General features: G+C 38.2%; 2 protein-coding genes and 1 pseudogene across 3 annotated transcripts in view; 1 reads left to right on the forward strand and 2 right to left on the reverse strand.

The window, feature by feature from the left end:
• FRRS1 (ferric chelate reductase 1) overlaps positions 1-7288 on the forward strand; it is a 61715-nt gene extending 54427 nt beyond the window's left edge. For both annotated transcript variants that reach the window (XM_054450987.2, XM_054450978.2), the window contains 5 exons: positions 2161-2258; positions 2514-2572; positions 3726-3869; positions 5425-5486; positions 5568-7288. In XM_054450987.2, coding sequence (XP_054306962.1) covers positions 2161-2258; positions 2514-2572; positions 3726-3869; positions 5425-5486; positions 5568-5660 — 456 coding nt within the window. In that variant the 3' untranslated portion in view covers positions 5661-7288. The remainder of the gene's footprint in view (positions 1-2160; positions 2259-2513; positions 2573-3725; positions 3870-5424; positions 5487-5567) is intronic.
• An 8058-nt stretch (positions 7289-15346) lies between these two features.
• LOC129042909 (high mobility group protein B3-like) lies at positions 15347-18588 on the reverse strand (annotated as a pseudogene).
• A 1701-nt stretch (positions 18589-20289) lies between these two features.
• PALMD (palmdelphin) overlaps positions 20290-26936 on the reverse strand; it is a 49077-nt gene continuing 42430 nt past the window's right edge. Inside the window, exons 7-8 of the mRNA XM_054447826.2 lie at positions 24793-25890; positions 20290-20651 (exon numbers count right to left, since the gene is read on the reverse strand). Coding sequence (XP_054303801.1) covers positions 20608-20651; positions 24793-25890 — 1142 coding nt within the window. The 3' untranslated portion in view covers positions 20290-20607. The remainder of the gene's footprint in view (positions 20652-24792; positions 25891-26936) is intronic.

A 26936-nucleotide genomic window follows, 5' to 3' on the forward strand; every position in this document is an offset into this window, starting at 1 on the left:
AAGTCAGAGTTCTTCCAGGGACCTTCATGACTGGCTCCCAGTTATTCTCTGAACTGACCTCCTTGTCCTCTCCATCTAGTCCATCTCCTTCCATACCAGCCTCCTGGCTGGTATGCAGACATGCCAGGCATGCTCCCGCTTTATAGTCTTTGCCATGATTCTTCTTTCTGCCTGGCACACGCTTCCATTATTCCCTCACCTTCCTCAAGTTTTTGCTCAAATCGAAGCCTCTCAGAGAGCCCAGCCCTGCTCTTTTTTTTCCCATAGCACTCTTTATGCCATTTCATATAATTTACTTACTTGTCATATTTTTTCTTAATCTCCCTTCCAACACTACTATGTCAGCTCAGTCAGAGCTGGGATATCCACTGGTATGTTCAGAACAGATTTAAGTATATAGCAGGTACTCAGTAAACATTTAGTGAATGAATGAGTAAGTCTTATTGAGAATAAGTGACATATGTTAAGTTCAGAGCCTGTGCTTTTATTATGCTTTTCCAGTTTTATAGCCAATGAGAATTTGATATCAAAATTTCATATTTCAGAGCTTGGGCTGGTGCCACAGGGATAAGATTGATGAATCCTGGGTCACAGATATTACTAGGAAATCTCCCTCCTGCTTTTTAGGTAGTTTATGGGTCAGTCAACCTATCTTTTTAAGGAAGTTATGAAGATTTTGTGATATGAATTGAGACATGAGAACTTTATTTTATTCAGACATTTGGGACAAGGGTAACACTTATTTTGTAATTGTCTAGTTTATAGCCTTTGCAATTTATGAATATGATAGAACAAAGGTTAAGAGCACCATTCTAAAGCTGGATTCCTTGGATTCAAATCCTGGCACCATGACTTATTACCTGGGGCACTTTGAGCAAGTTATTTAACTATGACCCTCAGTTTACTCACCTGTAAAATGGGGGTGGTATAGTATCTATTTTATAGGCTTTCTGTGAGGATTGGGGTTAAAATAACTGAAAGTACTTAGGACAGTTCCTAGCACATTCTAAAAACATGCAAGAATCTTGTTGCTGCTGCTGTTTTATTTTTTATTAGATAGAGACCGTTTATATCTCTAAAGTCATGGTTATAATTTTACCCATGCATAACTGAGTCCATGGTTTGAGAATGTTTTCATATTATTCTTTTGTTAGCCTTTAGTTCCTATTTACAAGGACTTCCTATCATGGCTTAGAAACCATTATGTCCCTGTTTCTAGGTCACAGATAGAAATCTGTGCTACCGAGCATGGGCATCACTGAAAACAGACAGTAGTATCCCTCCATCCAAATGTGTCACAGGTTAGAGCATCTTCTTAGCCTTTCTCTTAAGTGTTTAAATGAAAAATCATTGTACAAAGTGGTCTAATCCAAATATCTGCTGCTCTGAGCAGGCACATGACATCACTAAGGGAGGAATGCAGCAGAAACTATTGTGATACTCTCAATACTTTTTCTTGGGTTAGATCTTCATTCTGAACAGAAGTGATAAGCTTTTAATATAGTGGCTATATAGGTTATTCACTGAATCAACTAACATTTATTGAGTGACAAAGACTCTGTTAAGCTCTAGGGTTACAGGGAGTCATATAGAACCTGCAGTTCAGGGAAACATAGAGGGCTAAACCAATTATTAGCACACATTGGGGTGATTGCGCTTGACATGGGGACACTAACTAGTCCCAGCTGGGCTGCAGATGGCTGTTCTGATGTTGGTGGCCATCTATTAGGTTGGTGCAAAAGTAATTGTGGATTAAAATACTTGAAAAAAACTGCAAAAACTGCAACTACTTTTGTACTAACCTACAACATCCTGATGGGGAAAGGCAGCATTCTGTACGTGGATTCCACCACAACCATGTACGTACTCTGTGACCTTGGACATAGTTCTTGATGTCTCTGAGCCTCAGTTTCCCCATTTGTAAAATTGGGATATTGATAACCAGTTGTCAAACATTGTAGTGAGAATTAGTGTGTATAAAGTGTGTGCCTGGTACCACGTGTATACTCAGTGAATGTTGCCTATTATTATTATCATCATTAGTGAATCTTTAAAGCCATGGAAAAATGCTAAGAATACATCTGTGTGTATTATTTTTAACTTGAGGATTTAAATTGATGAGAGAGATTGAGGCCATTAAACTGATGTAACTTTGTTTAGCATGCAGGTTACCACCCATACCTCGGCTGTATAGTGATGACTTTGGCAGTTCTTCAGCCTCTTCTGGCAGTCTTCAGGCCACCTTTACATGACCCAAGGTACTTAGAGCCTTTCTATATAAATGCTCTCTTAATGTAGATATCATTAGTTGGCAAACTAATCTGTTTTCAAATGGAAAAATTTTGCATTTTATAAAATTCAGTGATAAATTATAGTTACTTTGAAATGCTTTAAAATGCATTTCAGATATCTAATTCCCAGACAACAAGGGAAATTACATGCTTTTTATTCTATTGGGAATTAATTATAGTTCCATTGCTTTTAAGAATACTGACTGGTTCTTATTTTGGTAGAAGGCAAATGTTTAACTGGACTCATTGGAGTATGGGAACAGCTGCTAGAATAATAGCAGGTAAGAGATTGTGATGCCACTTATTCATATATAATTGCTAGCTGCTTATATTGCAAGTTGTAATTTGGCTTAAATGATTTTTAGATGCATTAGTAATTGGAGTAATTGGTTGTTGAGGAGAAATCCGCCTTAAACGTTGAAATCCAGAAAGTAATTTCTAGAGGTAATGATTTAAGTCACTATTTCAGTTTTAAGTTTAAGGTCTTTACAATAACTTTAAAATTCTCATTTAAAGACTTATTTTAGCATTTGCCTTTGCCAGCGAAGTAAGCTATGCTGATGGGCAAACATTTGAGTAGCTCAAATTGAGGGTCATTTGTGAATTGGGTTGAGGTGGGTTGCTGGGTTCAAGCTTTCCATCTCCAGGTCCTTTCCATGGGGCTTGTATCTTCCAGAGTAGGGTGGTTTTCAAAAGTCAGGAATAATTGTGCAGTGTATTTTGATACCTTGTATAATAAACACCTAAGTAGGCACCTTCTGCCTTAACACTGCTATAGTCTATGGGATTCTTTGTCAGAGGGGGAGTCCAATCAACCATGGTTTCTATACTTTTCTCCTTTCATATATTGCAGACTTAAAACAATCTGGAAAATGTGGGTGCATCTCTTTTAAGGATTGGTAGATTATGCAGCCATAAAAAAGAATGAAGTCATGTCTTTTATAGCAACATGGATGCTGCTGGACGTGATTATCCTACATGAATTAATGCAGAAACAGAAAATCACATACCACATGTTCTCACTTATAAATGTGAGCTAAACAATGAGTACACACGGACATAAAGATAGAAACAATAGACCCTGGGGACTCCAAAAGAGGAGAGGGAGGAATGGGGGAAAGAGTTGAAACACTACCCTTTGGGTACTATGTTCACCACTTGGGTGATGGATTCACTAGAAGGCCAAACTCCAGCATTATTATGCAATATGCCCTAAACCGCCCCCAACAATTAGTAATTCATAATCAATTGCCCATCTTGCCTTATCTAGCTTTATAATTTTAAAAGTCTAAATTAACTATTTGGTCTTAGATATTAATCTTCTTTTATCTCAAACTCTTTTAGTATGTTTTACTTGATAATACACATACACAAACACACAATTGTCTCTTGGTGGGTCTACATTTGAATATAACTTTTTTCTTTTGTATGTAGTGGCAGCGATGTTCCTGGGAATGGATTTACCAGGACTGAATCTTCCTGATTCACGGAAAACCTATGCAATGATTGGATTTGTAGCCTGGCATGTTGGGACTGAGATTGTTCTGGAGGTACATGCTTATCGGCTCTCTCGCAAAGGTAACCTGCTAAAAAAGCCACGTTATGTAGAATCACTTTTATACAAACCATTGGAAAAGAATGAGTTTCCTGATAGTAATGGCTGACTGTTACATTGTTAGCTCACTAAAAATTTGTGATCACTCAGCCAGTGGTAGAAATTGTGATTTCCTGCCTTTGTTTTTTTACATTTGTTACTATTAGAAGTTGTGAATAAGATATAAAGGAAAGGTTTTAGGTTTTAGGGAGGGAGTCTTCCTTGTAAGTACTTTTACTTTGCTGGTCTGACTTAGAGCCAGTATGGACTGGAAACTCTGAACGCCTAGAGCTGAGGGAACCCTGAGATGGAGAAAGAAGAGACTCAAAGTCAACACTGGATGGAGCTGCAGACAACTTTGACCTATTTGAGATTTACTGGGTGCTATCATTTAGGTTGTCACGTGCATAATTATGTAGCTAGGAGCAAGCCAGCTAGATAGGAAGGACTGATTTTGTTTTTGCTCTTTAGTGACAAGGTTTGTTTTGGTGCCAGGCAGGGTCAGGATACCTATAGCCACCATTAGGAGTGGAGAAATTAGTAGGGAATGGGTATCATTTTAAACTACCCTGGATTCTAGGCTAAATGTCCTTTGTGTCCTGCCTGGTTTTCATCCACCAAAATAAGTGAAGGTGGCCTTCTAAAAACAAAAATTCTTTGTTGTCTAGTGTATATGTTGTAAACTTTGGAGAGCCTGGGGTGGCTTTAGGAGCTGAGTAGTACATATCTGTCCTGCTACTTTTGATCCTTGATAGGCTTATATTCGTGGGGCTTTTGATGACCACTGAATTATGGCTTACTGTTTTTTTTTTTTGTTTGTTTGTTTTGAGACAGAGTCTCACTCTGTCATTCAGGCTGGAGTGCAGTGGTGTGATCATAGCTGACTGCAGCCTTGAACTCCAGAGCTTAAGCCATCCACCTGATTCAGACTCCCATCTAGCTGGGATCACAGGGATGTGCTACCATACCCGGCTAAGTTTTTAAATTTTTTTAGAGACAGAGTCTCACTTTGTTGCCCAGGCTGATCTCAAACTCCTGGGCTCAAGTGATCTACCCGCCTCTTCCTTCCAAAGTGCTGGGATTGCAGGTGTGAGCCACCATGCTTGGCTGATGGCTTACTGTCTAAAATACATATATACTTAAAACCTGGATAGTTATCGTATGTTAATTAGTTTGATTTAGCTATTTTATAATGTATGCATATATCAAAACATCATGTCATACACCATGAATATATACAATATTTTGTCAATCAAAAATAAAGAAAACCAAAGAGCTTAGATCGTTATGACTTTGAGGTGGTGTTTATTGACTAGAAGAAGGCATATTTTAAGTTATTTAACAAATGTATGCTCTTGCCAGATTGTCCACATTTGTGAGAGGCTTAATTGTTCAGGAAGTTTGCAATAATTAGTAGCTTGGAATGGGAGAATTTCTACCCTGGAAATTAGGGTGAACAGTACAAATCAGGTTTTTTAAAAAAATTTAATTTACCTGCATAACGCTGCCCTTAAAAACATATGTTATTATTCTTGACAGTTGAAATATTGGATAATGACAGAATTCAGATCCTTCAGTCATTTACTGCAGTGGAAACAGAGGTAAGTCCTTTTCTTGTTCATTGACACAAACCTTAATGGTAATACTTTTTTTTTTTTTTCATATCTCAATTTTTCTTTCAGGGTCATGCTTTTAAAAAGGCAGTGTTGGCAATTTATGTCTGTGGGAATGTTACTTTTCTCATCATATTTTTGTCTGCAATCAACCATCTATGAGCAAGCAAAGACCTTGGCTTTTGCAGGCCAAGTGATAATTATCATCAAACCAAAGAAACTTGAAGCCTGTCCTGACTGCCTGGAGCATATTTGTGAATTCTCACTTGGAAGACTGGGGTCATGTCTGTAGAGGAATTCTGAAGTCCAGCCTTTAGAGACCAACATTCAAGAGAGTCATATAGACTATAAATTAATGTCATGCCCTATATGTAATTCTGGGTCTTAAAGGAAAGATTGTACTTCAGGAGAAGTAACTCTCAAATATTTCATGCCAAGATTTTAAGAATGTTGGTATTTAAGAAAATAAATAGTGATTTGGAAAAACACAACAGATGTCACTAGGATAAAAAAGAGATATATTACGGTATATATATATATATATTTTTTTTTTGTTGTTGTTGTTGTTGTTGTTGTTTTTGTTTTTTTTTGTTTTGAGACAGAGTCTCGCTCTGTCGCCCAGGCTGGAGTGCAGTGGTGCAATCTCAGCTCACTGCAAACTCCGCCTCCTGGGTTCACGCCATTCCACCGCCTCAGCCTCCTGAGTAGCTGGGACCACAGGCGCCCGCCACCATGCCCGGCTAATTTTTTAAATATTTTTAGTAGAGACGGAGTTTCACCATTCACAGGATGGTCTCGATCTCCTGACCTTGTGATCTGCCCGCCTCAGCCTTCCAAAGTGCTGGGATTGCAGGCATGAGCCACCGCGCCCAGCCTACGGTAAATATATTTTGAACTACAAAGGTGCTGTGGTACTTTAAAGAAAAACTATTTTTACTAGTTTATCTGAATGGTCTGTGGACTTTATTTAGAAACTGTTTTTCAGTTTAGTTTTTTGGACATACACTTTGCTCAGTGTATTTCATTACTTCTCTAGTAAAGGTAGAAGTGAGGCAAATGCCATTGTAGGTTTTGCCAGCATTTAAATATATTATGAATTGCTTAGCAATGAAATGCAAGTATGCATCTTTTACTTAAAGATACTATTTATGTATTCAGCTACAGAGATGAAATAGCATTTTATGTGTTAATTGTTTTGGCTATAAAATTTAAGTCCTTATAGCATTTGGAGATTATACACTTGGATTTCAAAATTGATAAAACTCACCCTTGTGAACATATCTAATAGATATTCTGTTTACTTGTAGAAATAATATAATGTGTCTGGTTCTTTTTGTTAGACATTTTTTATGCTCTACTGAATCAGAATAGTCAGTGTTATCTTCCTTATTTCAAGAATTCATCTATTTATGGCTACATCTCATATGTGCTATGAGGACTTCTAGCCAGTGGGTGGCGCCGTAATACCGAAGTACTGTACTGCTTTGTTCCTGTTTCCTTGTGCTGATTCCTTTCTAGTATTTAGGTAACATTATGGGATGGCATTTCCCTTAAATTCCACCAGCTTTTAATCTTTATTTTAAAAATGTCTACTTTTTTTTGGGTGGTTGGGGTAATGGGTTAAAACCTTAAATTAGTAACCACTGTTTATTTTCCAGTTTGTTTGTTTTCTGTGATTATTTATAATAATTGTTTGATATTTGTTTTTACAGTCCCCTGATCCTGTAATAATGAATGCAGCTATCTTAGGCAAAGCAAATAAATAAACTGGGCATTTTTAAAATAAAAAATGTAGGAAGTCATACTTTATTTCTTTAGGTATTCTTTCTGATTATGTTATAGTTTGTGCTTTGCCCGAGAACCTAATTTCTATATGGTGTGAATAATAGCCTCAGCAATGTAGCCTACATCTTTATTTTATTAATATTTTTCAAAAGTTTTCTCATTGTTTCTTTTTTTATATTTTTGTTTTTTGAATTTACTCAACCAACTGTCTACTAATAGCCTACATCTTTTACTGGGTAAAATAATGTGGAAGTTTAGTTTTTGTTCCTTTTATAGGTGTTTATCATAAGTGGCTTAGGGCTTAGATATGAACTTTCTGTGTTCATATTCTATATGTGCCATGCTACTTATAATCTAAATTTTCCTTTTGAATGTCTTTATTAAAAAAATTTAGTATAGCAAATTAAATGTGTACCAAAGTTATTTTCCTCCAGTTTTCTATACTAAGGAGCTTAAATGTTAATAAATTTCTCTTAAGTTATATTCTACATCTGACAAAGAAAAATTCTCTCTTTTTTTTTTTTTTTGAGACAAAGTCTTACTCTGTTGCCCAGGCTGGAGGGCAGTGGTGCAATCTTGGCTCACTGCAGCCTCCGCCTCCTGGGTTCAAGTGAGTCTTGTCTCAGTCTCCTGAGTAGCTGGGACTACAGGTGTGCACCACCAGTCTTGGCTAATTTTTATATTTTTAGTAGAGACGGGGGTTTCACATGTTGGCCAGGCTGGTCCCAAACTCCTGGTCTAAAGTAATCCACCCACCTCAGCCTCCCAAAGTGCTGGGATTACAGGCACGAGCCACTGTGCCCAGCTGAAAATTCTTTTAAGGGAAAGATGAGTCTTGATGTGTTTGGTCTTCGAATATGTGGGCTTGCTATATTTCCAGCGTTGAGGCTAAGATATTTTAACTTTTTCTTTTTCAGTGCTTCATATGTTGGCACTATTTTGGTCTTTGCCAACTTACATACAGAGTTGCCCAAAGAAGCCTTTGCCATTTAATCTTTTTTTTTTTTTTTTTTGAGACAGGGTCTTACTCTGTTGCCCAGGCTGGAGTGCAGTGGTGCGATCTTAGCCCACTGCAGCCTTGACCTCTTGGGCTTTAGTGATCCTCCCACCGTAGCCTCCAGAGTAGCTAGAACTACAGGCACCAACTCCGTGCACCACCACAGCCAGCTAATTAAAAAAAAATTTTTTTTTTTTTTTGTAGAGAAGGGATCTCCCTTTGTTGCCCAGGCTGATCTCGAACTCCTGGGCTCAAGCAATCCGCTTGCCTCAGATTCCCAAAGTGTTGGGATTATAGGCATGAGCCATTGCACCTGGCCCCAAATAGACCAAATCTTTTGATTAGAACCAAATTATTATTCTTCTGCTTATGGGTGGTTGGTATCCACAAATTGCAAATGCCTAGTCTTCATTCCTCTCAGTTTTTCTTTTTGTTTCTGTAATAAACACTCTGGGCAGTTTTTCAAAAGTTATTTCTTTTGATAGTAATTATTGTTAAATTAAATGCTTTTATATCTTTAGCAATGTTGCCAAAAACAATGAGCAAAATCATGTTTTCTTCTAAAGAAGCGATGCAATATAAAATAAAGATGTGTGTGCTTTTCAGAAAGAAATGAAAGAAATTCTAGAAAATTGTGGTTGGGCTGGCATTAATAGCTGAGGCAATAAAAAAATTCTCTGGTCTGCAGAAATCAGTCTTAAGGGCAAAGGTAGTCTATAGTATGGGTTATCAAGTAAATGAATCAAATTCACTTTAGTACCTTATTTTTGTCAAGGATTTTGTCTCTAATGTGTGTTAAGCAATACCTCATCCCTTCCACATCCTGCACCAGTCCAGGCTGCAGTGGGAAAAGACAAATGCAGCAGATGCCAACCAGGAAGCTCTCAGGGCACATGTAGTGTTTGGCTGAAATTCTATTTATCTGTATATTCTCATGAGGCAGGGAAAAAAAGAACAAAGGTCCTTGTTTAAGATAATCCATTATAGGTTGGAATGAAAGGAAAGATTCTTCTAAGAGCCCTTTTAAAATCAGATTAGGATATTCACAGTTCCTATCCACATCCTGCTTCTTTCTTCCTTGTGCAGCCCCTATCAAGCTCATCTCTGCACCCAGGTCACAGATGGTTACCAGCCTGGAATGCCCTTCTCAGTGAAACGGGAAATGTTCTCTTGTCCCCCTTGCAGGGTGTGGAATGGGGATGTGGCTGGCTTCTTCAGTGCCCCACTGCTCAAATCTAGGGGAGCATACAGATGGGCAGGCTGTGGGGCTCCGACCCCACAGCAATGTCTAGGGGTGAATGTTTGCAGCTGAAGCCCCAGTGGGCATGTGTTGCCATGTGCTCTTTTAGTTTAGCCGTCCATAGTTAGCTTGTGTTAGCTCAATTAGACCCCTGCCTTATTGCAAGGCCAGAGGGCTTTCTGTATCCCTGGGTTCTTGCCTTGGTGTATCAGGAGAATCGGATCACACCTGGGCTTGGAGAATGGGTGCAAGGTTTTACTGAGTAGAAGTAGCTCTCAGCAGATGGGGGAGCCAGAAGGGAGATGGTTTTCCCCTGGAGTTGGGCCGCTAGACTGCCTGGGCTCTCCTCTGATTGCCCCGGCCAAACTCCGCCAACTCCTTCCACCAGTAGTGGCCTGTCGGCATGCCGGCATCTGTCGTGTGCTCTTCCTCTGGCGTGCTCCCATCCACATCCTCTCGCTGTCCAGCTGCTTGTGTCTTCTGCGATGTGTTCCTCTCCACGTCCAGCTGCTTGTGTGTCTGCCTGCTAGAATCTTGAAGGTTTTTATAGGCACAGGATGGGGGCGTGGTGAGCCAGGGTGGTCTTGGGAAATGCAACATTTGGGCGCTGAAGGCAGGGGTGCCGGTCCTTAGGCCCTTGGGCACGGGTTTGGGGGTGGAGCCCTCGCCAGGGACCACGCCCTCCTCTACCCAGCACCTCCCTTCCCTTTCCTATTATTTAAAGGGGCCACCCCTTTTCCAGCACTTCCCTCCCGTATCACTTACAAAAGCTAGTTTATCAAGTTCTAGCTCCTTCCCTGACTTGCTGTCCAACATTGGTATCTTTTTGTTTTGACCATCCTTATAAATGGGATGGGAGGCAGCTGATCCTGTAAATTAAAAAGGACTGGAAATTAGAAGACCTGAATGTGCATGTTTGCTTGTTGGTTTACAAGCTGCATGTTCTTGGGTAAGTCACTTATCTTCTCTGGGCTCTATTCTTTCATCTGTAAAGCCCATCTCACAGAGCAGCTGTGAGGATCCAATGAAGTGATGCCAGCAAAAGGTGCTTGCTTCGTACATGTTTTTGATGATGTCTTTGCCATTTGATTGCAGTGTTAAACTTAATAAATTTTGCATGTAAAATGTGTACTTTTTATAAAAAATATTTGATGTTCATCTTGAAAACATTATGCTGAATAAAATAAACCAGATACAGGACGACTATTGTATTAATATGATTCCACTTATATGAGGTACCTAAAGTAGTCAGATTTACAGAGACAGAAAGTACAATGGCGGGTACCAGGAGCTGGTGGGAGAAAGGAAATGGGAGGTTAGCGTTTTGTTTTTTTTTTCTTTTTTTCCTTTTTTGAGGTGGAGTCTCGCTCTGTCGCCCAGGCTGGAGTGCAGTGGCATGACTGGATTCTAGGCTAAGTGGAGCTGCAGACAACTTTGACCTGTTTGACAAACTTACTGTGGGCTCAGCTCACTGCAACTTATGCCTCCCGGGTTCAAGTGATCCTCCTGCCTCTTCCTCCCGAGTAGCTGGGATTACAGGCATGTGCCACCACTCCTGGCTAAGTTTTGTATTTTTAGTAAAGACGGGGTTTCACCATGTTGGCCAGGCTGGCCTCGAACTCCTGACCTCAAGCAATCCGCCCGCCTCAGCCTCCCAAAGTGCTGGATTACAGGCATGAACCACCACGCCTGGCCAAGGTTAGGGTTTAATGGGCACAAAGTTTGTTAAGGAAGATAAAAAGTTTCAGAGATGGATAGTAGTGATGGTTGTACAACACTGTAAATATGCGTAATGTACTAAACTATACTTTAGTAGAATTTATCATTATTATGTATTTTTTGCCACAATAAAAAAAGTGGAAAAAAGCTAATGTTCATAGCAGTGCTGTTCACAGTAACCAAATGATGGAAACAGCCCACATGTCCATCAACTGATGAACAGATAAATTGTGGTATGTAAATACAATGGAGTATTATTCGGCTATAAAAAGGAATAGAGTGCTGATACATGCTATAATGTGGATGAACCTCCAAAACATTATGTTAAGTAAAAGAAGTCAGACACAAAATTTACATTTTATGATTACATTTGTATAAAATATCCAGAATAGGTAAGTCAATAGAGGGAAGAGAGATTGATGGTTACCAGGGGCTGGGTGTGGGGCAAGAAGGGAATAGAAAGTAATTGCTTAATGAGTATAAGGTTTTATTTTGGGATGGTGAAATGTCTTGGGACTAAATAGAGGTGGTAGTTGACAACATTGTGAATATAAGAAATGTCACTGAGTGTCCACTTTAAAATAGTTTCACGTTATGTGAATTTCATCTCAGTAAAAAGATTATCTTGTTACTGCTCTTGGATTATCCCTTTGGGTAGAAAAAAACTGGGGGTTTTGCTGGCCATAAATTTGGTATCCATCTAATTTATTATTTTGTTGTCAAAGAAGTTAATGTAATTGTATATTATGCCTGGTCATATACCTCTGTTTTAGGGGAGAGGAAGTTCCTAGAGCACGTGCTAAAGAGTATATCTTTTTCATGTGATATCTTATTCACAAGTAAAAGTAATTGTACTGTGCTCTGGGTTTTCTATGAAGATCTAAACACACTTTTGGATTTTTCAATTAGACATTGATGTATGGTAGTCAAACTCTTGGGGTAAGAATTTCCTGAAATCACACATTCTAAATATCTGACTTGCACGGCATGTAATGTCTGAGTAAGAGCCTACCAAATCAACCCTTCTCCAGAAAACCAGTGTAAACTTCAGAAAGCAGCTGCCTGAAGACCTCAGAGAGTGAACACAGGACTAAATCTTTGTGACCTTGGGTTAAGCATTGATTTCTTAGATATAATACAAAAAGTACAGGGATAAAATAAAAAAAACAGTTATATTGGACTATGCTATAAATAAATACTTATGTGCTTTAAATGACAGCATCAAGAATATGAAGAAAGCCCACAGACTGGGAGAATGTATTTGTATTTGCAAATCACATAAGAGACTAGTATCGAATATAGAAAGAATTTTAACACCTCTAGGAAGATTCCTGGAGAGGAGTCCACATGCAGAGGAGGAAAACTATTTGGAATGAGCTCTGTTTCTACATTTTAGCATCAGGGCAGTTGTAGTCAGTAGAGTGCTGGGTGGCAGAGGATCCAGTGGAAAAGCTGCAGTTTCTCTAGCATAGGAAATCAGAGGACTGATGGCCGGGGCAACTGAAGCTGCTGGAGTCAGTGGGTGATCCTGAAAAGGAAAATGCTAGAGAGGGGATCCCCAATACTGTTTGCCCACATCTCTCTCTGGTTGACCCTTGAACACATGTGAAGCCTGATAAAAAGCATCTAAGGAAAACCTACAACTGATATCACTTAATGGTGAATGACTGAACACTTTGCCCCTATGATCAGGAACAGGACAAGTGTATGTCTGTTCTTGTCACTTTGCATCAATGTTGTATTGGAATGGCTGTAATAAAAAAAGGTAATAAGTGTTGAGAAGGATGCAGAGAATTTGCATAAATATACACCACCTTTACCTCTAAGGTATGAATTATCTTATATAATATAGTCATTTAAAGATTTCTATGCTGGAAGAATTAACACAGGAAGAGTATATATTTTTAGTGAGGAATATCTGCATTTTTATCAAAAAATACAATTTTCTATATCTATACCCTTTGTTATTTTTGAATTACATACATATTACAAAGCTACAATAATCAAAATAGTGTGGTACTGGAATAAAAACAGACATATAGATCAGCAAATGGAACAGACAGCCCTGAAATAAGCCCTCTTGTCTATGGTCAAATGATCCTTGATGAGAGTGTCAGGATCACTCAGTGGGGAATGGGCAGTCTCTTCAACAAATGGTGTTGGGCAAACTGAATATCCATATACAAAAGAATGAAGTGAGCCCTTTACATTACATTATATACAAAAATTAATTCAAAATTGATGAAAAGCCTAAGCTGAAGACCTAAAACTGTACTCCTAGAAGAAAAAATGGGGAAAAAGCTCATGACATTGGATTTAGTCATAAAATTTCTTGGATATGACAACAAAAGGCATAGGCAACAAAGCAAAAATAGACAAATGGGACTACATCAAACCCCGAAACTCCTGTATATCAAAAGAAATAGAGTGAAAAGCAACCCACAGAATGGGAGAGAATAATTGCAAATCTTATATCTGATAAGGTGTTAATATGCAGAATATATAAGGAATTCCTGCAACTCAACAACAAAAAACCAAGTAACCAAATTTAAAAATGGGCAAAGGACTTGAATAGATATTTCTCCAAAGAAGATACACATATGGCTGACGAGTGTATGAAAAGATGTTTAAAATTGTTAATAATTGAGAAATGCAAATCAAAACCACAATGAGATTTCACCTCATATCCATGAAAATGGCTACTATAAAAAAACCCAGAAAATAACAAGTGCTGGTGAGGATGTGGATAAATTGCAACCCTTGTGCATTGTTGGTTGGAATGTATAATGGAACAACAGTTACAGAAAAGAGTATGGATGTTCCTCAAAAAAATTAAAAATAGAATTACTGTATTATCCAGCAATTCCACTTCTGGATATATACCCAAAAGTATTGAAAGTGAGATCTCTATGAGATATTTGCATATCATGTTGATTGTAGCATTATTCACAATAGCCAAGAGGCAGAAGCAACTCAAATGCCCATGTATGGATGAAGAAAATGTGGTATAAATACATCGTAGAATATTATTCAGCCTTAAAAAATAAGGAAATCCTGTCACATGCAATGACATGAGTGAACCTGGACAGCGTGATGCTAAGTGAAATAAGCCATCACAAAAAGAAAAATACTGTATGGTTCTGCTTAGATGAGGAATTGAAAGTAGTCAAATTCATAGAAACAGAAAGTAGAATGGTGGTTGCCAGGGGTGGGAAAGGAGAAATGGGGAGATGATGTTCAGTGAGTACAGAGTATCAGTGTTGCAAGAGGAAAAAGTTCTAGGGCTCTGTTGCACAACAGTGTGAATTTGCTTAACACTACTGAATTGTACACTTAAAAATGGTTAGGATGGTAAATTTTGTCTTAATGTATTTTTACCACAATTAAAAATAAAAATTAAAAAATTGTATTTGTAACTAAAAAACCTTCCCAGAAAGAAAACTCCAGGTCCAAATGGCTTCACTGATGAATTCCAGCAAACATTTGAGGAAGAACTAATATTGAGAGTACATAAACTTTTTTGGAAAATAGAGCAGTAGGGAACATTACCCAACCAATTTTATAAGGCTTGCATTACCCTGATACTAAAACCAGACAAAAGCATCACATGAAAAGGAAACTACAGACTATATTCCCTGTGACCATAAACTGAAAATCCATAATTTAAAAAAGTACTTAATGAAATACTAGCAAATTAAATTCTGCAACTTACACAAAGAGGAATACATCAAGGCCAAATGAGGTTTATGCAAAGAATGCACTGTTGGCATAACATCTGAAAAATTTGTCAATGAAATTCACCAGATTAGATAAAAAAGGAGAAAACCCATTTGATGATCTCAGTAAATGCAGAGAAAGCATTTGACAAAATTCAAAACACATTCATAGTAAAAACTTAGCAAACTAGGAGTGGAAACTTTCTCAATGTAAAAAATAGCATCCAGGAAAAACCTACAGCCAAAATTATATTCAATGGTGAAAGATAATACTTCCCTTCTGAAAAATCAGAACAAGGCAAAGAATGCCTGCTCTCTGCATTTATATGTAACATTGTACTGAAAGCCTTAGTGCAATAAAGCAGTGAAATAAAAGTCATAAGATTAGGGAAGAAGTAAAGTTGTTTTTATTTGCAGACAACCTGATTGTTAAGTAGAAAATCCTAAGGAATATATAAAAAAAAGCTAAAATTAATTGAACTTATCAGAGTTGTAGGAAACAAAGTCATTATAGAAAAGCATTTTTAAAATAGATGAACAGTTTTTTAATTCATCCTCCTCCTCTACTTCCTCCTCGTCTTCTTCATCTTCCTCTTCCACCTTTTTTCGGGCAACTTTAGCAGGACCCTTTGCACCATCAAACTTTCTAGGCTTATAGTCAGCAACATCCTTCTCATACTTCTCCTTCAGCTTTGCTGCCTTGGTGATTGATATAGTTTGGCTCTGTGATCGCAACCCAATCTCACCTGGAATTGTAATCTCAATAATCCCCACCTGTCAAGGGCGGGACCAGGTGGAGGTAATTGAATCATGGGGGCGGTTGCTGTTGTTGTGATAGTGAGTTCTCACGAGATCTGTTGGTTTTACAGGTGTCTGGCATTTCCCCTTTTGGCACTCGCTCCATCTTGCCGCCCTGTGAAGAAGGTGCTTGTTTTTCCTTGCCTTCTGCCATGATTGTAAGTTTCCTGAGGCCTCCCCAGCAATGCAGAACTGTGAGTCAATTAAACCTCCTTCCTTTATAAATTACCCAGTCTCAGGTTTTTATTCAATAATACAGTGAGGTAAGGCTCCTTTTCACTGTCATTTAAGTTATTCCACATCTCATCCAGCTTTTTTGCCACATCTCCAATAGAGATGTCAGGCTTTGTGAATTTGATCTTGTGCAGAATTCTGAACAGAACAGGAGGAATCCAGATGGTGGTCTTTTGTGGGCATTGGGATCTTTCTTCTTGCCTCCCTTAGCTGGTACGTAATCCTTAATTTCCTGATCATAGCATAATTTATCCGCCTTTGCCATTTGATCAAATTTAGACTTCTCTTTCCCAGACATTGTCTTCCACCTCTCAGAGCACTTCTTGGAAAATTATGCAAAATTGACAGGGACCACTGGGTTTTTCTTCTTAGGTTCTTCTCTGCACATCTGCACAAAGAAGGCATCTTGCCTTTTGTTTTCTTGCACTTTGGTTTCTTGGGGTCATGGATCAGCAAACAATATTAGAATGAAAATTCTCTCCAAATTGATCTATAAATTTAATTCCAATCAAAAGCTTAGCAGCGTCATTTGAAGGGGTTTACAGACTGATTCTAAAATTCACATGGAAAGACAAAGAACCTTAAATGGTCAAGACTATTTAAAAAGACAAAGTAGCAATGAGCATGCCTAGTGCCCAGATTTTGTTTTCTATACCATTCTCCAATAAAAACAACAGAAACTCTTGGATAAATTGCTGATTCTAGAACTGGGGTAAGAAATACATAGGATGAGACTTGTATTGCCATCTTGTAGTGCCAAAAAGTAAGGAAAAAACAAAGCAAAAATCACAGGGCTATGTCAAAGGGGCACAGGAGCCAACTGAATGAGCTTTCAACAGCCAAAGCTGGGCCAATTTGAGCAGCAAATTGTGTTGGATTATAACCCATGGTTTGTACCCTGGTACAAAATACTTACTCAGTAATTTTCAGAACTGTCAAGGTCACCCAAATACAAGGAAAGTCTGAAAAAGAGTCACAGCCAAGCAGAGCGAAAGGAGACATGACAACTAAAAGTACCATAGTTTTCCATTTGGGATTTTGGAATAGAAAAAGGACATTAGTTAGACTAAGGGAATCTGAATAAAGTTTGAGACTTTAGTTAATAATAGTGTATCACTACTAGTTTATTAATTGTAACAGATGTACAATGCTAATGTAAGAAGTTTAGGAAAATCTGGGTACAGGGTATGTGGTAATTTTGTGCTGTATTCTCAATTTTTCTGTTAATCTAAAACTGTTTTTAAAGTGTATTAAAAAAACAAGATAAGATTGGAGGACCTAACCTGACTTGATTCCAATATTTATTATAAAACTACAATATTAACCAGTATAAATAGAGTGTGCAGTATTCATGAGGGATATGCAGATGAATCGAATAGAGCAGAGAATCCATATGTAGACTCTCGCTTCTAAGACCAACTAATTAACAAAGGTGTCCAGGTAATTCAATGTGAAAAATAATAGTGTTTCAACAAACAGAGCTGGACCAACTGAATGTCTCTGGGAAAAAATACCCTGAGCTTTTATTTCACTTACCCTTCCCCAAACTTTTCCTTTACTTACCTCTACTCCACTTAACTTGAAATGCCCCATTGACCTAAAATGAGCACTAAACATACAAAACACCAAGATATGAAATGATGAGGGTATATGGTGTCTACCTTCATGTGTGACACCTCAGCCAGACTTGATGATGGGCAGGACACCTGGTTCTTTTAATTCACTGACAAATTGAGTCCTCACATGACTGTGTTAGACATGTGACATGTACCTCATTTTATAGATAAGGATACAGGCTTAGGTAAGTTGTTCGTTGCCCAGGGTTATACAGCTAGTGTGGCAAGCACTGTTGGTGCCTGTGTCATTTCCCCATGGTCCATTTTTGCAACACCGTAGCTGCAGTGGACGGTTTGGAGTAAGTTCAGACTTACCATCCTTCTAGAGGCATGTTCTGTGCTTCTTTCTTCTTTTTACTCTGGGCACTAAGGGAACCTGTGTGACTCTCGTGCAACTGCAATCCAGAAGTGTGGGGGAATTTATGCTCCCTCATTCAATGAGGGACCTGAGCTGGTGGATAAATGCCCTAAAGTCCTCTCCTTCAGACAGAAAATGTTAGCTGCTTTCTGTACACTCTTTTTGAGATTATAGTGAAATTCTGTCTCTGGTGCTTAAAGCATTGACTTCTATTACATACCATTATATTTACCATTCTCTCCTGTGCTTTTCTTCCTGCTCCTGGGATCACTTCTCAAACTACTGTACCCAAGTCCTAATTTCAGGCTGTACTTCTTGTTGGAACCAAGAGTGGCTCTACACAGCAGATGCTCTGAATGGGACTCTGGAACTGGACTGTCCACTCACTGGTCAGAGGGCAATGAGGACTGTGTGATAAGTTAATGGTAACAACCTTTGGCTGTCTGTACTATTATAGTTACTAAGAAGCTGAGACTGGGTAATCTTGTAATGCCAGAAAGTAAGGAAAAAACAAAGCAAAATCACTTATATGGATAAGTCAAAGGGGCACAGGAGCCAACTGAAGGAGCTTTCAATAGCCAAACCTGGACCAATATGAGCAGCAAATTGTGTTCGATTATAACCCATGGTTTGTACTCAGGTACAAAATACCTGCTAAGTAGGTCTCGATTGCCTGAAAGGCTGTAGTTACATAGCAGAAGGTGAACACAAGGCAGTACCTTGTCTCTGTACTATTATAGTTACTAAGACTCTCCCTTATACTGGATTGAGATGAGGTACAGGTGAAAAGGGAAAAGGTAGGTTATAAAGTAGCTCTACACTTGACTAATACAGGGCAAAATATTGTCATGTACTGACATGTGCTGTGAAGTTGGCTGCTTTTTGATAATTGCCTTAGAAGCTTTGAAGAAAAAGAATTGGGCTCAGACCAGCCAACTATTTCGGGGCATTCCAGAAAGCCAGGCAGGCATCATGGCAATGTTTAAAGAGAACTATGTCTGCTGTAGACAGAAGGCAAACTGTGTGAAAATAAAACCCATGCTTCAATCCTAAGGGTGGCAGGGCAACAAAGGAATGTGCAGGTTTGAGAGGTCACTTATGCTAAACTTAGATCCATGAAAGGGAAGGAGTCCCTGGACCTGGAATAGGGGTATTTGTTGAAAGTAATTTAGTTCAAAAATTTGAACCTCCAGGTTTCCCAGAACATTTCAGGCTACCAGAAGTTGCTGTCTCCCGCTAGAGAACAGCTCCCCTTGCAAAACCACTCAGCTGGAATGGAGGCTTTGCACGTTAATGCATGTCCTCCTCAGAACCATCTGCTTCTCTGACCTCTCATTACCTTCAGACCAATAATTAAGATAAAGTCTGATCATACATAGTCCCAGCAGGGAAATTCAATTTCTGTCCTGGGAGGAAACAGACTTTCATGGAAAGACTTGGATGAGCTGGTTAATATATACTGGCATGATTCAGGGGAAGGTGTGTAGGAGTGGATCTCGAGGGGGTTGGAAGGAGGGACGTAAAATAAGGCAGGGTAGGAAAGAATTTATTGTCTTGGGAGTACTACGCTTCAAATTGGGATTGAATATCTTGGCAAGAATACTTAGAAGTAATATACTGTAAACATTCCTATTAGTTTTAATATGAAGATTCTAACTCAAGCTTGCCCAACCTGCCACCCGCGGGCCGCCTGTGGCCCAGGATGGCTTTGAATGCATCCCAACACAAATTCATAAACTTTAGTAAAACAGTATGAGATTTATTTTGCGTTTTTTTTTTTAGATCATCAGCTATTGTTAGTGTTAGTGTATTTTATGTGTGGCCCAGACAATTCTTCTTCCAATGTGGCTCAGGGAAGCCAAAAGATTGGCCACCCCTGTCTAACTTGTTCACAAGAATCAGTGAAATACTAGACCAGATCTGTGCTCTTTGAGGGTATGGGACATCCTCTATCCATCACCCTGAGGTCATAATCAGTCATTGTACCACAGGGTTCACATTGAACTGAGTGAAAGAAAGGATGATAATTTAAGAAGAATGAATGTGCCAATTATCATCTGTGCACTGGCTGGACAATCCAAACTCAGTCCCCAAATCTGAGGATCATTACGGGATGCACCTTTTGGATATGTGCAAGGGTTTGAAGTCTCTACCGAACCAACTGAAGTGATACTTAGCAGGAGGATGTACTTTTATTAAGGCATTATTAATTCAAGATGACATATTTATTTGTCAAAGTTGAATATTTCTGTGATGAAGTGCAATGCTTTCCTATGATCTTTCGATCTTTGTATCATCAAAATTACAATGCCAGTTAATATACTATACTCAGAATATTTTAAACAACTTTATTCTTAAATTTAACAAGCTCTTATTAGAAATGCTTTGGTATCAATAGAATAAAAAATGCTGGTTTTCCCCCACTGAATCATGTCAAGTAACTGGAAAAGTTACACATTTGTTTTCCCCAGCTTTTTGGGAATTTTTCACAAATAATGACTACTACTTATTCACATGGCTTAATATGGTACACTGTAATGATAATTTTTTGGACTTCAGAAAAAATAAACAAAATATCCAGAAGAGAAATTTGCAAATGCTTCTTAGTTTCTTCTCCAAAGGATGTTTATATAGGTGGTACAACTCTTAGATCACCTTTTTTCCCAGCTTTGCCATTCTCATCCTTAAAGCTGCAAATTAAAGAAAAAAAAAGAGAGTTATAAAAAAATCCTCAATTTTTACTCTAAATGGCCATTCGTAGAATGCAGGAAAGTTTAGAACATACCTCAGATGGTTTTATCCAACAATGTGAGCATTGATTTAGTAGCACAAAAAGATAGTAGAAATAATAAGCTATGGTTAACTTAGGGCGGAAACAGGTTCAGAACTAGAAGGAACCTATTTCTATAAAGATTAGAAAAATTAGTAGAGCAAACAGTACAAGTGGAACAAGTACAGGATTAGTGCACAGTTTCCCTATTAGCCATACATACAGATTCCTATAGGTTGATGACTGTGTTTTACGTACATTTCTGAGCTATGTACTGCCAAAATAAAATGGTATTTACACTTAAACTCTATTTCATGATCATGTTTGCTTTCAGCTCATTCAACTTCCTTTCCCAAAGGAGCTCTGGCCTTTGGATATCTAATAACAAAAACAAATCTCTTTATGAATGAAACAACAGGAACAAGTTATTAAAAGTTGGAGTGATTATAAAATGTCTTTGTCAAGATATAAGTATGTTTTAAAATGGCAAATATATCTTTTTGGGATATATTCTTCTGCTAATAATATATTGAATGGAGAAAGCATTTTTTAAAATGTAGATTTAGAATGTATAACACTTTTCTGGTATTCTGGATGAGTATTCTGGTATTCTATTCTTATTATTTAGGATTTCAGTGTAGAGCTGCCTTAGTCATGTTCCAAAAGTTGAGAGATGCTTTCAAGGCACTGATCTAAAGATTATGTTAATGATCTAATATTACATTCACATGTAATATGGCCCAAGAACAAGCTATGTAACTGATTGCACAATTTTGTCTAATGGAAAGTAAAATGGAAGACATGTTTTCTCATTTCTATGCCATATATTGGTTACCTTTTGACAATGGAAATGACCCCATACCTAAGAAACCTTTTTGCACAAATATGAGAAGGGATGGGATCTAATTCTGTAACAAGACCATGATTATTTTAATTGTCACTCCACTTATATTAAATATTTTAATTTCAAGGAAGCTAAAGAGCATTATTTCCCTTGAAACTTTAAGAGGGATGATCATTTCTGGTGGCAGGGCCAAGAGTATTCCCTAGAATTTAGGACGAGCTGAGAGAATGCGCTCTGTAGCAAGCAGGTCTCGATTGCTGGGAGAGGCTGTAGTTACATAGCAGAAGGTGAACAGAAGGCAGAAGGCAAGGCTTTATGAACTTTATACTGTTGGATTTTATGGACCTCTATCTTGCCCCTACCAACAAAAGAGAGTAGGAGTGAGGGGCTTTTTAAGAGTCTCTTTTAAGTCACGGGCAAATTGCTTTTTCTTACAGTCACTCCTCACCATAGGATTCCATAATCAGGCACATCCTCTGTGCTGTGGACATTCAGAGAAGTTTGCTAGAGTCTGCTTTTCTTTCTTTCCTTTTTTTCAAGCCTATGGCAAGTAGACAGTGTGAGTTCCAGTAAATGCATGGGGCCAGTGCATGTTGGCAACAGAAGGCTTGGTTTAGCAGCTAAAAACCGTGGCCCACCAGCTCTCCTTTTTACTTCTATTTTCTGCTCCTCTCTGATCCCTGCCTCTTCTTCCCATAGCATTTTAGATGCATGGTTTCAGCTGGCTGAACTTGATAGAAGTCTCCTTACTCTCATTATCCCTTGGACTCTAATGGCTCTAATGGTTGGCAATCAGCACCAGTAGCATGTGAACTCCCAGAGCTGAGGTCCCCACCACTTCATCCTGGAATGCCACTGACATCTCTAAGAGGACAGAATAGAGCTGGAAGTACAAGAATAGTTTGGTGAGGACTACCAAAGAAAGCCAACTACTACTCCCGATTGGTAGGGGTAGCAGTGAGCTCCTACGCAAAGCTGGCTGGGACCATGCAATGGTGGAAGTGTCTGGCATTGAGCTTTATCCTATGAACATGTTATATTTACATGAAGCAGATGGACGTAATGTTGCCTGAATTTTTCTGTCATGTCTTACTCTGTTCAAAATTTTGACTAGAAGAATCTTGTCTTTTGAATCTCCAGGGTCCACCTTTTTCTATTTCTTTCTTCTTCATGCTGTTTTCCAAATTAAAATTGCTCTTAGATAAGGCATTTATAACCATATTTATACCAAGGGAAAAGAGACTAACAATTCTTAACTATTATGCCTACCAGGGCTATTTATATTAAATAGGGGATTTGTACCATAAATAAAGGAATTGACCTAAATGGTGAGTTTTCAAGTATCATAAGCATTTTTTGGGGGAGTTATGGGGAGAAGCTCAACCCACTTGGTGTTTGTGAAATGGAAGTACATAGGTGGTTATGTATTCTTTGTATATGGATGGCATGTGGGGGCATATGACACTGTGACTTACTTATTTTTAAAACCTACTTAAAAAATACACATCAGCTCTGTAGTCTGTATGCCGAATTGGAAAACAGCAATGTAAAACAATATCATGGTGGAAGGCAAGGAATTTGGAGCATTCTGTTTATAAGATACTTTGATTGATAATACAGAACTCTGTATTGTTACTTTGTCTGGAATGGGTTTTCCTGTTTTCATTATTTTAGTTCAGGGGCATGATTAGTGTTGTCTGGAAATGTTAGTCACTTCCTGTCATTTTCCATGTGGTAAATGTGTTGACAAGGTTAGAGGAGAAGAAATAAGGGTGTTCAGGAGGAGCTGGCTAATATCCAAGTTCAGAAAAGGGAGGTTTTATAGCGGATTATGTCACTGCTATTGACCGTAAACAGTGTGTTCCTCTTTTCTAAGTCTTCTGTGTTTTTTGTCTTTAAAGTGAGTTTAAGATGGCAAAGTTTGATCAGTGAACAAAGCTCTTTCCTAAGATGGAAAGAAACTTAGTATCTGCAACTTTCCATTGTGGGACATATCACTCAACTCTGATTGAGGAAGTTATATACGTGTATACTTTCCAAAAGCTTAGAAATTCTTCAGGTAGTTAAATTTATCATTGGGATACCTACTTTAACTACTTAAAATAATGGGAGAAGGTTCATTTTACTGTATTATTAGCTACCTAATATTGGGCTTATGGGTTGTAGAGGAAGAAACATTATTGAATTGTGTAGGTAATTGTGCAGGTACTACCACACTGCCATAGAATTATCAAGTTTGACTTGTGAAGTTAGCCAGTACTTAATATTTATTGCTTTTTAATGAGAATCCTTCCATTAGAGACATTTAAAATTACTATCCCTAGCAAACATACAGAAATTGTATGTCAGGGTAATTTGATTTACATCTTTAGCCAAGGTAAGTACAGCTATTATAACTGATTTTGTTAGGTTCTTATTGATTCTTTATAAATGATAACTAGAATATAGTACTTAAGTGATAACAAGGAATCTAAAATTGAGAAGCTATCACTTTTGTAGAAAAAAAGTGTTAAAGTTATTTTCCACTCAATGCTAAAATAGCTGGTTAGCTATAAAGCTATAAAAATTTTACAAAGAATGAGAAATGCAAATATATAGAAAATAGAAAAGATAAATATGCTAAGTTGGGAACACTATGCAAAGTTAAAGGTTATAGAAAACATAAAATAAACTACCATTCTATTTTAAAATGTAGAAAAATTAGGAAAATAAAATTAATGAAACTATAGACATATAGAGAAACAAGATACAGCAAGGTAATAAAATACTCTGAAAATAAAATTTGTTTCTTGTACTTTCTTGCAGAATTAAGGCAATTTGTTAACTTATATAAGAAGTATAAATCACAGTGAGGCACAAATAAAGTAGTCATCAGATTCTAGTGGAAAAAGATATGTTATTGATGATCCAACATATTAGTGATCCAAATACACTCACAAGCAGCACCATACCATGATAGAAGATGAAATTCAAGTTATTGAAGTTCCTCAATACAATATCAAATAAGGCAATGATTTATTTTTACTTTCTTTATCTTTTGAAGTGGCTTAATCACTTTACTGTGGTGATAATAATCCCTATCAGCACTAATAAAAAAAATCGCAGTGCATATTAATTTATGAGGTGGTCAGAGAAGCCTGAAAGCAAGACTGCATTAGCACAAGAGAAGCTGGTCACATGACTGAACAGCAGTGGCATGCCTTGTCATTTTTATTACCTGTTAAGGATGGATCCTCAGTCCCATCTCCAGTTGTCTGAACATCAAATGGGGAATGGTAGACAGGGCTGCCTAAGCTTTCTTCTTGCTCTTTCAGAGATATGGAATTTTTGTGGGGGGATTTATGATTTGTGTTTTCATGAGGACTAGCTTCTGATCTTTTTCTAGGAAGTGGTGTTGGTTTGGCTGGCTGGTACACCTGACTATGGGGAGCTATGGGGTGGTAGGACGGTTTCTCTACTTCTCCTTCATCTTCCTCCTCCTCATCATCAATCACAACCAGCTCAGCATGGATGATCCCATCATATCCCATCAGAAACTTCTTGTCTTCTTCACTGTCTTCTGCCTGCTGATACCCCATGAAAATCATCGTCACTGGTTCTGTATCATTTATGTCAGGAGGCAGGGAATGAACGATATTATATCTGACATCTTCCTCGTCCTCCTGACAAGTGGGTGAAGAATTCTGGTGTTCAGATTTCCCAAATATTGTCTCTCTGGGGCTCAACCTTGGCTTTGGAGAGGGTGCATCTTTGTCCTGCATGACATTCGATTCTTCCCAAGGAGTCATTAGCCTCTTTTGCGGGGTGCGAAGCATCTCTTCTGCTTGTTGAATCACTGATCGGGGATGAGGCACTGGCCGAATGGGACTGATGTGATTGAAGTTGTTTCCCCTTTCCTCTGAAAGACCATTGTCCATATTGTGTATGGATTCATTGACATCAATACCCAGTCCATTAGTTTTAATCTTTATCCGTTCTTGAAAGTTTGGTCCAGGGGTCACTGTTTCTGTCTGTGGGGTTGTAGGCCTGTAAAAGGGATTGGCATATACAGGCTCATGATACTCTGTTGGGGATTTAGAGTTTCTCTCTGAGGCTTGTCTTAGAAGTTCCTCTACTTCAACTGGTGCCAGGCCATCGGTGCCATTGTATGCTGCACTGTGATTAGAACTTACTGCATATACTGACTTTTGCCCATCATCATAAACTTTTATTCCTGTACCTTTAAAGTCATCTGATGGCAGAGGTATTGAAGACAGAACTGTACTTTCTCCAGTCTTCAAGTCTTTTTCAACTTTAATTTCCATGGCATATAAAGCTGTTAAGAAACAAATTTGATCTTTGATTTAGTTAACTTTTCTTTTGTAAACTAACCTGCTTTCACAGTGTTTATTTTTATATTAAGTATACCCTTCATGTTCTTTTATGTGAGATGTTGTCTATTTTTAAAATTTCTGATTTTACTCATTAAAGATATAATGACCAACTGGAATAACATGGGTTTTTGTGTAATGGTGTACGGAATTGTTACTGAAAAATGGAAAGGGTTGAAGAACGGAAGTTGATTAGAGAAGATAAGCTGATGGTTCCAAATAGGAAAGAATTTCAATGGGGAACCGAAAGATATCTTCTTTCCTATTAATAAATTCAGCAAGATGGATATACTCTTTTGCATTTCTCAATGGGCAGAATCAATCTATTCTTTAGTCAAGAAGAATATGTTGGACTGTGCATCACAGTGGGCAAAGTGCCTAGTACAGTATATTTTATAAAGTTACATCCTTGTACAGGCCAGCAGCCTGGTGAAATTATAGACGTGTGTTCTAAAGTTTTCACAATGGAGAGGCTGTTTAAATGTAGAACTGGGATGGAAACGGGAGGGAGAAGGCTACAATCACACACTTCTCTTTCTGCCTTATGTTTCTTTTCATTTTCACTCCCATTTCAAGTAGAGGAAGGGCTAAAAAATAGAGCAATATCAGCTGCACTGAGACAAATGGACTGGAGAGAACCGGGGAAGCTGAGATTTGCTTCATGACCCAGGTAAGATCCCTACGGCTGGAATTTCAACAGGAAAGGTAAAGCGAATAGAATTCTGTGCAAAATTACAGCTTGCTTTTGTTGTGTCCTCCCACCTTTCTTTCTGAACCCATTTTTGTATTTCTTACCTCTTCTTTAGCCTGGTGGTTCTTGGCCTTCCTTGACTACCCAAGAAAAACTGCAACACCCCTCATCTGCACTCTCCTTGTCCAGCTTCTCTGCTTTATTCTCTGTATTGCACTCCCTACCATGATATATTTAGTGAATACCTACTATGTGCCTAACTGAACCTGGCACATAGTATCTATTCTCTAAATATTTGTT

Source organism: Pongo pygmaeus, chromosome 1, assembly GCF_028885625.2.
Source record: "Pongo pygmaeus isolate AG05252 chromosome 1, NHGRI_mPonPyg2-v2.0_pri, whole genome shotgun sequence".
In the NCBI taxonomy this organism is placed as follows: Eukaryota; Metazoa; Chordata; class Mammalia; order Primates; family Hominidae; genus Pongo; species Pongo pygmaeus.